The following is a 12,308-nucleotide window of genomic DNA, read 5'->3' as shown; positions in this document are numbered from 1 at the left end:
ACATTGAAATATTCGCTCATCTCTACTTGTGACTACTGCTGTGTGGTGCAATGATCTCTGTTATAGGGGACCCAACTTACCAGATATAGATGTCATATCCTAAAGATATATCATCAATGTCTATCATTGGATTGACTCTTAAAACTCATAATTACTTCTTGCTTTGTGAATAAACTTATTTACTCAACGTCACAATAATCTTTGGCAATTTTAATGCTACTTTTAAACTCTATCCCAAGGGTCTGCTTCTGCTAACTGTAGAGAACCTTTCCCCTAGGAAAGACAAAGAAGTAGACAAGTAATACAGCAATAAGTCTCACGTGATCATCATGTAAATGGTAAATTGTTATTTAACTGGTTGTATAACTGATGCCTATTAATTGAAGAGACATACTAAAAACGAAAGAGACACTATGAATATTACAGCAGCATTTTTACAATTAGAATGTGCTTTATTACGCTTCTATTAATATGCTATTTCCTTCCTGTAACTTCTTATCCTTGCTCTACTGACAACCTGGGTAAGAGGAAGCTATCAGATATAAGATGACAGATTGCTATGTTTTATCTTCAAATTATGATGTAATTGCGCACATATATCAGCTGGTCAAAAGGATAAATTTTAATATGTCCTTAAAACCAGGGCTTTGTTTCTGACTTCACAAATTTTTTAACAGACATTAGTAAGCCTGAAATGGAAGTCAAGAAGCGATCTTCCATCATATAAATCTATAGAGGTAAACCTATAGAGATTCCACAGTCTCTCTTTTACATTTCCAATATCAAAATGTTGTTAAATGTATCTCCATTTTAGCAAGTGTGTTAGGCATATGATTTTGTGATGCTTTCCTATCCATAAGTATTCCTGGTTCTCCTCGTGTTCTTGTTAGTGAAGCCTTCCTCATAGACTGCACAGCTCTCCTGATGGAGAAGCATGTAACCAGATCCATACACCAGCCCTCTCCAACATTGTAGATGAGAAAGCTGTTATTTTTAACTAGATGGTGGCCCGATTCCATCGTATCGGGTATTCTAGAGTCTCTGTTAAAATAAAAAATAGTTATATACTCACCTTCCGATGGCCCCCGGACTCTTTCACTCCTCTCCATTCTCCCGGCATCTTCTGGTCCCAGTAATGCTTTGCGCGAAACACCGCTGATGACGTCACCCTCACGTGAGAGTGACATCATCTCCGGCCCTTCTTGCTAAGCATTACTGGGACCGGAAGATGCCGGGAGCGTGGTGAGAGGAGAGAAAGAGTCCAGGGGCCGTCGGAAGGTGAGCATATAACTATTTTTTTATTTTAACAGAGACTCTAGAATACCCGATGCGATGGAATTGGGCTACCATCTAGTATATTATACTCCTGTTACACCCGGAGCTGCTGTCACTGTTCTGCTGTTACCTAATGTATTGTACTCCAGTTACAGCCAGAGCTGCAGTCACTGTTCTGTTATTACCTAATGTATTGTACTCCAGTTACACCCAGAGCTGCTGTCACTGTTCTACTGTTATCTAATGTATTGTACTCCAGTTACTCCCAGAGCTGCAGTTACTGTTCTGCTTTTACCTAATGTATTGTAGTCCAGTTACACCCAGAGCTGCAGTCACCGTTCTGCTCTTACCTAATGTATTATACTCCTGTTACAGCCAGAGCTGCAGTCACTGTTCAGATCTTACCAAATGTACTGTACTCAAATTACACCCAGAGCTGCAGTCACTGTTCTGCTCTTACCTAATGTATTGTACACAAGTTACACCCAGAGCTGCAGTCACTGCTCTGCTGTTATCTAATGTACTCCTGTTACACCCAGAGCTGCAGTCACTGTTCTGCTGCTACCTAATGTAGTGTACTCCAGTTACACCCAGATCTGCAGTCACTGTTGTGTTGTTACCTAATGTATTGTACTCCAGTTACACCCAGAGCTGCAGTCACTGTTATGCTGTTACCTAATGTAGTGTACTCCAGTTACTCCCAGAGTTGCAGTCACTGTTCAGATCTTACCTAATGTATTGTACTCCAGTTACACCCAGAGATGCAGTCTGTCATGAACTCATTTTTTGCTCCACCAGTTGAGAGTTCCCCTTCCGTTCTCCCTCTGGTGGTGACAGGAGGTAGTGCTGTTGGTTTAAGTGGTAGTGATCTGCCACCTAATGAGGAAGATAACGATTGGATCTCTGGAGTATCAGACTGGATATAAGACAGCCGACGCCCTATCCGGGTGCTGGTGATTCAGTCTGCTTCTCAGGTCCTGGACTTCAGCTCTCTTCCAGTCTTCTCAAGTTAAGTTTGTTTTTTGCTAATGTTCACACTTGCGCTTGTTGGTCAATTCAGTTTTTTGTGTGATCAGCTTGCTCCTGCTGGGGCTATACTGAATTTCCACTCCTATTAATCAGTATTTGCCAATCTGCTTTTTGTTCATTATTAGATTGGCCTCTTTTTTGCTCTGTCTCAGAATATTTCAGAGTGCTGATATAGGTTTTGAAGTCTAGTGACTTCAGGGTTAATTTTGCTATCAGAAGTGTTGGGCAATATTTTTGTAGGCTTTTTTGGGCAGATTGCAGACAGTGTCTTTCCTTTCCTGTCCTTTTTAGTTAGCCGGGCCCCATCATTTGCTCAGCCTATTTTCCTGCCTTTGTTTGTAATTTTATCTTGATTCACCGTCAATACATGTGGGGGGCTGTCTTTCCTTTGGGGTCTGCTATGGGGCAGTTAGTTTTCCTCTTTTCCTGCTTTAGGCTTATGTAGCTCTCCGGTTGTGACGAGGCGTCTAGGACCATCGTAGGAACGCTCCATGACTGCTGCTAGTTGTGCAGTTAAGTTCAGGGATCTTCAATCTGCATAGTTACCAACTTCTCTGGTTTTCTGAGACTTAGCTTGTTGTTTATTTTTTCCTCCTCGGTGACCCATTCATAACAGAATCACCAGTCATACCGCAGATTCTAGGGTACTCAAAAGCAGGAAAGAATTGTTAGAGAAAGAGAAAAAAAAAAGAAAAAAGTGTCAGAATTTTTTTTTTATTATGTATTTTTTCCTCTTTTTCTCTGGGGCCGTTGGAGAATTTTTTTCCTAATGGAGATTAAGCAACTGTCTGATCGTGTGAAGCAGCTTGCTGCTGAAGTACAGGGAATTTCCACCTACCTTATTCAGCCACATGCTGCTGTACCCAAGATTGCTACTCCTGATGTGTTTTCTGGGGATCAGTCTAAACTTCTGAATTTTAAGAATAATTGTAAATTATTTCTTGCTTTGAGGCCTAACTCATCGGGGAGCTCTGTGCAGTAGGTTAAAATTTTCATTTCCTTGCTGCACGGTGATCCCCAAGATTGGGCTTTTTCTCTGACACCTGAAAATCCTATTCTGACTAATGTGGATGCATTTTTTCAGGCCTTGGGGTTGTTGTATGATGAACCTAATGCCGTTGATCAAGCTGAGAGAACCCTGTTGGCATTAAACCAGGGTCAGGATCCTGCAGAGTTGTACTGTCAAAAATTCCGAAAGTGGGCCGTCCTTACTACATGGAATGATAGTGCATTGGCAGCTCTCTTTCGGAAAGGTTTGTCAGAGACCGTAAAAGATGTTATGGTGGGATTTCCTGTTCCCTCTGGTCTGGATGGCTCTATGTCATTAGCTATTAAAGTTGATTGGCGTTTACGTGAACATAAAACTACTCGGGAGGCACTGCCACCTTTTGAACAAATGTCTGAACCTGTGCAATGTGATGGGGTTTTGTCTAGGGCGCAGCGTCGGGAGTTTAGAAGGCGTAATAAGCTGTGTTTTTTCTGTGGAGATGCCTCTCATACTATTTCTGTCTACCCTAAATGAGAGACACGTTTTGCACACACATTTGCTGTGGGCAGTATACAACCTAAGTACCTTTTGGCAATTACTCTGATCTGCTCCTTGTCCACATTTTCCACTAAGGCTTTTGCGGATTCAGGAGAAGCTCTGAATCTGGATTTGGACTTTGCTAAATGTTGTGGTCTGTCCATGACGCCTCTGCAGGCGCCTATTCCTTTGAGGGGTATTGATGCCACTCCTTTGGCGGAGAATAAACCTCAGTTTTGGACCCAGGTGATAATGCGAGCTGCCCCAGACCACCAAGAAAAGTGTACATTTTTGGTGCTGCATAATTTGCATGATACTATTGTTCTGGGGTTCCCCTGGTTGCAAACTCATAACCCAGTTTTGGATTGGAAATCTGTGTCTGTAGTGAGTTGGGGTTGTCAGTGTGTTCTTAGGGACGCTCCAGTTTTCTCCATCTCTCCTCAGTCTCGTGATATTCCTGATTATCTGGCTGATTTCTCTGATGTTTTTAGTGAGAGTAAGTCTGCATCTTTGCCTCCTCATAGGAGTTATGACTGTGCAATTGAGTTGATGCCTGGGTGTAAATTTCCCAAGGGTCGGCTTTTCAACTTATCTGTACCCGAATATGATGCTATGCGATCCTATATTAAGGAGTCGTTGGAGAAGGGTCATATTAGACCATCCTCGTCACCTTTAGGCGCTGTTTTTTTTGTGGCCAAGAAAGACGGTTCATTAAGACCGTGTATTGATTATCGTTCCCTTAACAAGATGACGGTTAAATATCAGTACCCGTTACCTCTGATGTCTGATCTATTCTCCAGAGTTAAGAGTGCCTGCTGGTTTACTAAGCTTGACCTCAGGGGGGCGTATAATCTTATTCGCATCAAGCACGGGGATAAATGGAAGACGGCGTTTAATACTCTGGAGGGACATTTTGAGTACCTGGTGATGCCTTTTGGGCTCTCTAATGCCCCTTCTGTCTTCCAGTCCTTTATGAATGATATTTTCCGAGACTTTGTGGATAAGTTTTTGATCATCTATCTGGATGATATTTTGGTCTTTTCTAGTGATTGGGATTCCCATGTGGAACATGTCCGGACTGTGTTCCGGATTTTGAGGGAGAATTCCCGGTTTGTTAAGGGATCGAAGTGCCTCTTTGGTGTACAGAGGATTTCATTTTTGGGATTTATCTTGTCTTCATCGACTATTGAAATGGACCCGGCTAAGGTACAGGCCATTTATGATTGGGTTCAGCCTACTTCTTTGAAGGCTCTCCAGAAGTTTTTGGGTTTTTCTAATTTCTATCGTAAATTTATAGGTAATTTTTCTAGTATTGTCAAACCACTGACTGATCTGACCTAAAAGGGAGCTGATGTGCTGAATTGGTCTCCTGAGGCTGTCTCAGCATTTCAGGAGCTTAAGCGGAGATTTACTTCAGCTCCAGTTTTACGGCAACCTGATGTCTCACTTCCATTTCAAGTGGAGGTGGACGCTTCTGAGATTGTTGCAGGAGCTGTGTTGTCCCAAAAAGACCTTGTGACTTCTAAGATGAATCCCTGTGCCTTCTTTTCTCAAAAGTTTTCCCCATCTGAACGCAACTATGACGTGGGGAATCGGGAATTGTTGGCCATGAAATGGGCATTTGAGGAGTGGAGATATTGGCTGGAGGGAGCTGGACATCAATTTGTGGTCCTCACCGATCACAAGAATCTGATTTATCTGGAGTCGGTCAAACACTTGAATCCTAGACAGGCTAGATGGGCCTTGTTTTTCACGAGTTTTAATTTTGTGGTCTCTTTTCTTCCGGGCACTAAGAATGTTAAGGCAGACGCCCTTTCTAGGAGTTTCTTTGCTGATTCTCTTAATGTGACCGAGTCTACTACTATCCTAGGTGAGGGGGTAGTTCTTTCTGCCATTTTGCCCGATTTGAGGAATTTCAGGAGGATAAACCTGAGCGTTGCCCTATGGGAAGATTGTATGTTCCTGACCAGTGGAGAAAGAGAGTGATGTCTGAAGTCCATTGCTCCGCATTGGCTGGTCATCCGGGTATTTTTGGTACCAGAGATTTGGTAAGTCGACCGTTTTGGTGGCCTGCCTTATCTCGTGATGTCAGGAATTTTGTACAGTCCTGTGGGACTTGTTCTCGGTCTAAACCCTGTTCTCGTTCTAGTGGGTTGCTGATGCCACTGCCGGTGCCCAAGAGGCCATGGACCCATATCTCAATGGATTTTAATTCTGATCTTCCTGTCTCTCAGAGAATGACTGTTATCTGGGTGATTTGTGATAGATTTTCAAAGATGGTCCATCTTGTATCACTCCCAAAATTGCCATCTTCCACTGAGTTGGTGCCCTTGTTTTTACAACAGGTGGTTCGGTTACACGGGATTCCTGAGAACATTGTGTCCGATAGAAGGGTCCAGTTTGTTTCCAGATTCTGGAAAGCCTTTTGTTCCAATCTGGGAATTCAGTTATCCTTCTCCTCCGCATTTCATCCCCAGACCAATGGGCAGACTAAGAGAACAAACTAGACCCTGGAGTCTTATTTAAGATGTTTTATATCTGCTGATCAAGATGATTGGGTCTCATTTTTGCCCTTGGCTGAATTTGCGTTGAACAATAGAGCTAGTTCTGCCACTCTGATGTCACCCTTTTTCTGTAATTTTGGGTTTCATCCTCGATTCTCTTCAGGGCAAGTGGAATCTTTGTCCTGCCCAGGTGTGGACACTGTGGTTGTGAGAATGCAGCAGATATGGGACCAAGTGGTGGATAAGTTGTCACTCTCTCAGGAAAAGGCCCAGCGTTTTTCCAACCGGCGTAGGACCATTGGTCCCCGGTTTAAAGTGGGTGATATGGTTTGGTTGTCATCTAAGTATATTCCTATGAAGGTTGCATCTCCAAAATTTAAGCCAAGATTTATTGGACCTTATAAGATTTTGGAGATTCTAAATCCTGTTTCTTTTCGATTGGCTCTTCCAGTTACGTTCAAAATCCATAACGTATTTCACAAGTCACTGTTGAAGAGGTTTGCTGAGCCAGTAGTTCCTGTGGCGGCACCTTCTGATCCTGTATTGGTTAAAGGTAATGTGGAATATGAGGTAGAGAAAATATTGGATTCTCGTTTGGTTAGACGGAGACTCCAGTATTTGGTCAAATGGAAAGGTTATGGCCAGGAGGATAATTCTTGGGCCTCTGCCTCTGATATTCATGCCAATAAATTGGTTCGTGCTTTTCACTGGGCCCATCCTGATTGGCCTGGTGGCATGGATGAGGGTTCGGTGACCCCTCCTCAAGGGGGGGTACTGTAATGAACTCATTTTCTGCTCCACCAGTTGAGAGTTCCCCTTCCGTTCTCCCTCTTATGGTGACAGGAGGTTGGTTTAAGTGATGGTAATGATCTGCCACCGAATGAGGAAGATAACGATTGGATCTCTGGAGTATCAGACTGGATATAAGACAGCCGACGCCCTATCCGGGTGCTGGTGATTCAGTCTGCTTCTCAGGTCCTGGACTTCAGCTCTCTTCCAGTCTTCTCAAGTTAAGTTTGCTTTTTGCTAATGTTCACACTTGCGCTTGTTGGTCAATTCAGTTTTTTGTGTGATCAGCTTGCCCCTGCTGGGGCTATGCTGAATTTCCACTCCTATTAATCAGTATTTGCCAATCTGCTTTTTGTTCATTATTAGATTGGCCTCATTTTTGCTCTGTCTCAGAATATTTCAGAGTGCTGATATAGGTTTTGAAGTCTAGTGACTTCAGGGTTAATTTTGCTATCAGAAGTGTTTGACAATATTTTTGTTGGTTTTTTGGGGCAGATTGCAGACAGTGTCTTTCCTTTCCTGTCCTTTTTAGTTAGCCGGGCCCCATCGTTTGCTCAGCCTATTTTCCTGCCTTTGTTTGTAATTTCATCTTGTTTTCACCGTCAATACATGTGGGGGGCTGTCTTTCCTTTGGGGTCTGCTCTGGGGCAGTTAGTTTTCCTCTTTTCCTGCTTTAGGCTTATGTAGCTCTCCGGTTGTGACGAGACGTCTAGGACCATAGTAGGAACGCTCCACGACTGCAGCTAGTTGTGCGGTTAAGTTCAGGGATCTGCAATCTGCATAGTTACCAACTTTTCTGGTTTTCTGACACTTAGCTTGTTGTTTATTTTTTCCTCCTCATTGACCCATTCATAACAGCAGTCACTTTTCTGCTGTTACCTAATGTATTGTACGCAAGTTACACCCAGAGCTGCTGTCACTGTTCTGCTGTTATCTGTATTGTACTCCAGTTACTCCCAGAGCTGCAGTCACTGTTCTGCTTTTACCTAATGTATTGTAGTCATTACACCCAGAGCTGCAGTCACTGTTCAGATCTTACCTAATGTATTGTACTCCAGTTACTCCCAGAGCTGCATTCACTTTTCTGCTGTTACCGAATGTATTGTACGCAAGTTACACCCAGAGCTGCAGTCACTGTTCTCCAGTTACCTAATATATTGTACTCCAGAATATGTACAGGACTGTGCCTGTGTAATGAGCGACGCAGCAGTGATGCCTTTAACGGCTGTAATGTGCCTGTACAATAAGCAATGCAGCCGTGTTGCCGTGACGACTAAGCAACTGTCGCTGATTGGTCGCGGCCTAACTGCCTCGACCAATCAGCAAGGCAGGATTTCCATTACAGACAGATTGACAGACAGACAGAATTAGACAATTATATATATAGATTGGAGGAAGCTGATGAACAGATCCAGTCATCTGCCATTTTACATACGCTGATATACAGTTTATTATGCACAATCCTATTCATCGATTAACTGAGTGACATAAACCCTGGCTCTAAAAGAATACAAGCAGAGGATCGCAAGGTCTCATTAAAGTCCCATCAGAAGCGCCCTTAGATTCATTAGGCAAGTAATTTGAATCCAACAATTTAGGAAGGATTGGCCTACCATCTAATGCATAGCAGTCCTCCCAACTGTTCCCCAACAGATTATGGTAAGAGATATAAATATCAGGTGGTTTGAATTCAATCCGCTGATGACTTTGGTTTGCCAGGATGATTCTTGAAGCATCTTTCTCATAGAGAACACAGGAGCACTTTGCAGGGCCTAGTATGGGGAAGTCAGGAGTGATATCTTTAAGCTGAATGATCTTTTGACCATTAGCTAATTCATATGTATGGACAGTTAAAATGTGGCCATTCGGATGAAATAACTGTTTAACAGTAATCTCTCTAAAACTTGTGCAAAAGCAAAAAGGTTTTTATTGAATCTGTGGTCTAGTCTACGTATAAAATGGTTTTGGCAAAAAAAATGAATAAAGAAAGGTACCACCTTAAAGAAAAATATTTCAAAGTTATTCATGTAGTTACATTTTCCTCAATTCTAATTATCCAGAAGGAACTTCTTTCCTTCCTTTATGGTCAAATGCAGCCACTCTATAAATGATGTTATTATAGGCTTTTCTTAGGTTGAGGTGACTTGACATTTTTGGAAATGTAAGATTCTGTAGGAGTCATTGTACTGATTTATGTATCACTTACAGGACTGCTGTGTGATGGAAATCCATAATGGTAACAACATCACTGAATTCATTCTAGTTGGCTTCCCGACACGTCAAGAGGTGCAGCTTGTTCTTTTTGCAGTGTTTCTAATTATCTATCTTCTGACTGTCATAGAAAATGTGGTCATCATCATGACAATCAAATACAATGTAAAGCTCCACAAACCCATGTACTATCTCCTGTCTAGCTTATCATTCTTAGAAATCTGGTATGTTACAGTTACTGTTCCCAACCTTCTCAACAATTTATTGACTCAGAACAATAAGATCTCTTTCATCGCTTGCATGATTCAGTTGTATATCTTTATATCGCTGGCCTGCACTGAATGTGTTCTGTTAGCAGCTATGGCATTTGACAGATACATTGCTATATGCTTTCCGCTACTGTATCCGGTCATCATGAATAACACCTTATGTCTGCAGTTGACTATCGGCCCCTGGATCTTGGGTTTTTCCGTTGCCCTGATTAAAGCTATTTTTATTTTCAGGTTGCGTTTTTGTGGCCCTAACGTGATCAACCACTTTTTTTGTGATATTTCTCCAGTGCTAAACTTAGCTTGCACAGACATGTCTTTCACCGAGTTGGTGGATTTCATTCTCGCCATGATAATTATCATGATTCCTTTGCTACTGATAATTTTAACATACATTTGCATTCTCTGGGCAGTAGTCAGAATGCCTAACAACCAAGGACGTAAAAAGGCTTTTTCTACCTGTGCAGCTCATTTAACAGTAGTTATTATATTTTATACAGCAACTTTGTTCATATATGCGAGACCAAAAAAGGCTAGCCCCTATGATAGGAACAAACTGGTTACTATATTATATTCTATTATAACTCCATTTTTGAACCCAATAATTTATTGTTTGAGAAATAAAGAAGTGAAGCAGACAATACAAAAAATATTCCTAATATCACACGGCATAGTCTTTGGGTCACAGCCGCCCAAGACAGTTGAAACAGGTTTTTAATATTGAAAATATGGACTAATAATCTACTGTATATTTATTCCCATTGTATAGTTATTTTAGTTTTATTTTCAATGTATAGTTAGTGTACATGTTCCATCAAATTACATAACTCATGCTCACAAGACTTGCCAAATACTCCTCAACTAAGTACCATGTCATGATCATCATTTCATGAAAACCACAATAAAATGATATCTTCATTTTTGAATCTCTTAAATGTTTTCTTTCCTTTGTTTTTTTTTATAGCTGAGTTTCATTCTTCTGTTTCCTCCCATATTGCAGGTAGAATTCCTTTTTTTCTTAGTAGCCAACTAATAATTGACCTTTTCATTAATTGTAAATGATTCGTGATAACAATAATGTATGTTTCTAAAGAGCCACTAGGAGAATATTTAATTCTGTGCAACAAATACCAATTCAAACTGAAACCATGCTCACACTACTGCAGTCTTCAGAGCAATTTTGCATTAACTATTTTTTATTCTTATTTTTTTTTTAAAGAATATGAACATAAGTTCATACAGTATTATAACTTAAGTAAATAATGGATCACCGCGCAAATGAAAAAAAAAAAGAAGCAGCACTGGCAGTTTGCAAATGATAATTATTTTACTTACTTTCATGTCGGACGCTGTTCACACCACAGCATCCGGCAGGCAGAGGTAGTTCCACCTCCAGCCACTATAGCCTCAGTGGCGCCGGCCTGATCTTCAGGCTCTCGGGGGTTAATCCTGCTGGAGACCAGGTTGGATGGTTAGTCACGCCCACGGTCTTTAAATAGTCATGCTGGCCTATGGGCGTCGCCGATTATAGCTTGTCTTTCATACCAAGTGGTTCCGGTCTGGAGTGGAGGTGTTCAAGAGAGAGAGATTCATATCTGGTGTCGTATGATCCGTCGTTATCCTTTCTCCTTCCCATATTGGTGTTTAGTTGTGCCCTGTTCACATTACTGTTTATTCCTGTGTGTGTGCGGCGCAGTGCAGTTTAAGTTCTCCCTGTCTGTCATTATTTGTGTGGGAGCTTTGGTGGTGACTTCTCACTGGGTGGAGGGTGGAGGGTTAAGTGCAGGGCTGAGCAGGAGATAAGGAAAGGTCGGAGGCTCAGGCATTTGCACCTTCAGCAAAAACCCTGGGTTGAGGGTCAGACAGGGTTTCCCCTAGTAAAGGGACACCACAGGGGCCCCGGGTATTTCAGCCTTAGTTGAACTAAGCCCCCGTGACATTATAATCGGCCCACATTTTTTCAGGAGTCCATGGATCCATTAGATTCCATAACCCGCCAGTTGGCGGCGCTGTCCATACAGGTCTCCGAGTTGAATGGGGCAGTTCAGCAGCAGGGCCTGGTAGTAGCAAAGGTGCAAACGGCATCTGCAGGTATCGGTGCAGAGCCGAAGTTTCCGCTGCCAGAACGATTTTCAGGCGATCGCAGCAAATTTGTCGTATTTCGGGAGGCCTGCAAATTATACTTCCGCATGCGGCCAATATCCTCAGGTAATGAGGCCCAGCGAGTAGGGCTGGTGTTGTCATTACTGAGTGGTGACCCCCAAGCATGGGCATTTTCCTTACCACCTGACTCTGCTACATTTCATTCGGTCGATAATGTTTTTTCTGCCCTCGGGCTCATTTACGATGACCCTGACCGACTGGCTCTAGCGGAATCTAAAATCCGCGCCCTCCGCCAGGGGGAGCGCTTGGCAGAAGACTATTGTTCGGAATTTCGCCGCTGGGCTGTAGACACACAGTGGAATGACCCAGCACTGCGGAGCCAGTTTATTCATGGGGTATCAGGGAGGGTGAAACAAGCCCTCCTGATGTATGAGACTCCGGCATCATTGGAGTCTGCCATGAGTTTGGTGATACGTATTGATCGCTGTTTTCGTCAGGGGGCACAGGAGACGCTACCTCTGGGGGAAAACAGAGGTGCAGGTGTGGTTGAAGTAGATGAGTCCCCTGAACCTATGCAGATTGCTGGCGTGGCACAGGTTCAGC

At 42.6% G+C, this 12,308-nt stretch overlaps 1 protein-coding gene across 1 annotated transcript; it reads left to right on the top strand.

Annotated features, from left to right (window-relative positions):
* Positions 1-9,342: 9,342 nt before the first annotated feature.
* On the top strand, positions 9,343-10,320 carry LOC141058664 (olfactory receptor 6B1-like). The gene has a single exon (XM_073554852.1). It carries the CDS (start codon positions 9,343-9,345, stop codon positions 10,318-10,320), a length of 978 nt encoding a protein of 325 aa, XP_073410953.1.
* Positions 10,321-12,308: the final 1,988 nt, after the last annotated feature.

The sequence above is a fragment of the Dendrobates tinctorius genome, unplaced genomic scaffold, assembly GCF_039654945.1.
Source record: "Dendrobates tinctorius isolate UK_male_01 unplaced genomic scaffold, ASM3965494v1 ptg000213l, whole genome shotgun sequence".
NCBI lineage: Eukaryota > Metazoa > Chordata > Amphibia > Anura > Dendrobatidae > Dendrobates > Dendrobates tinctorius.
Note: the sequence above shows the minus strand (reverse complement) of the source record. Positions and strands in the feature narration are given on the sequence as shown.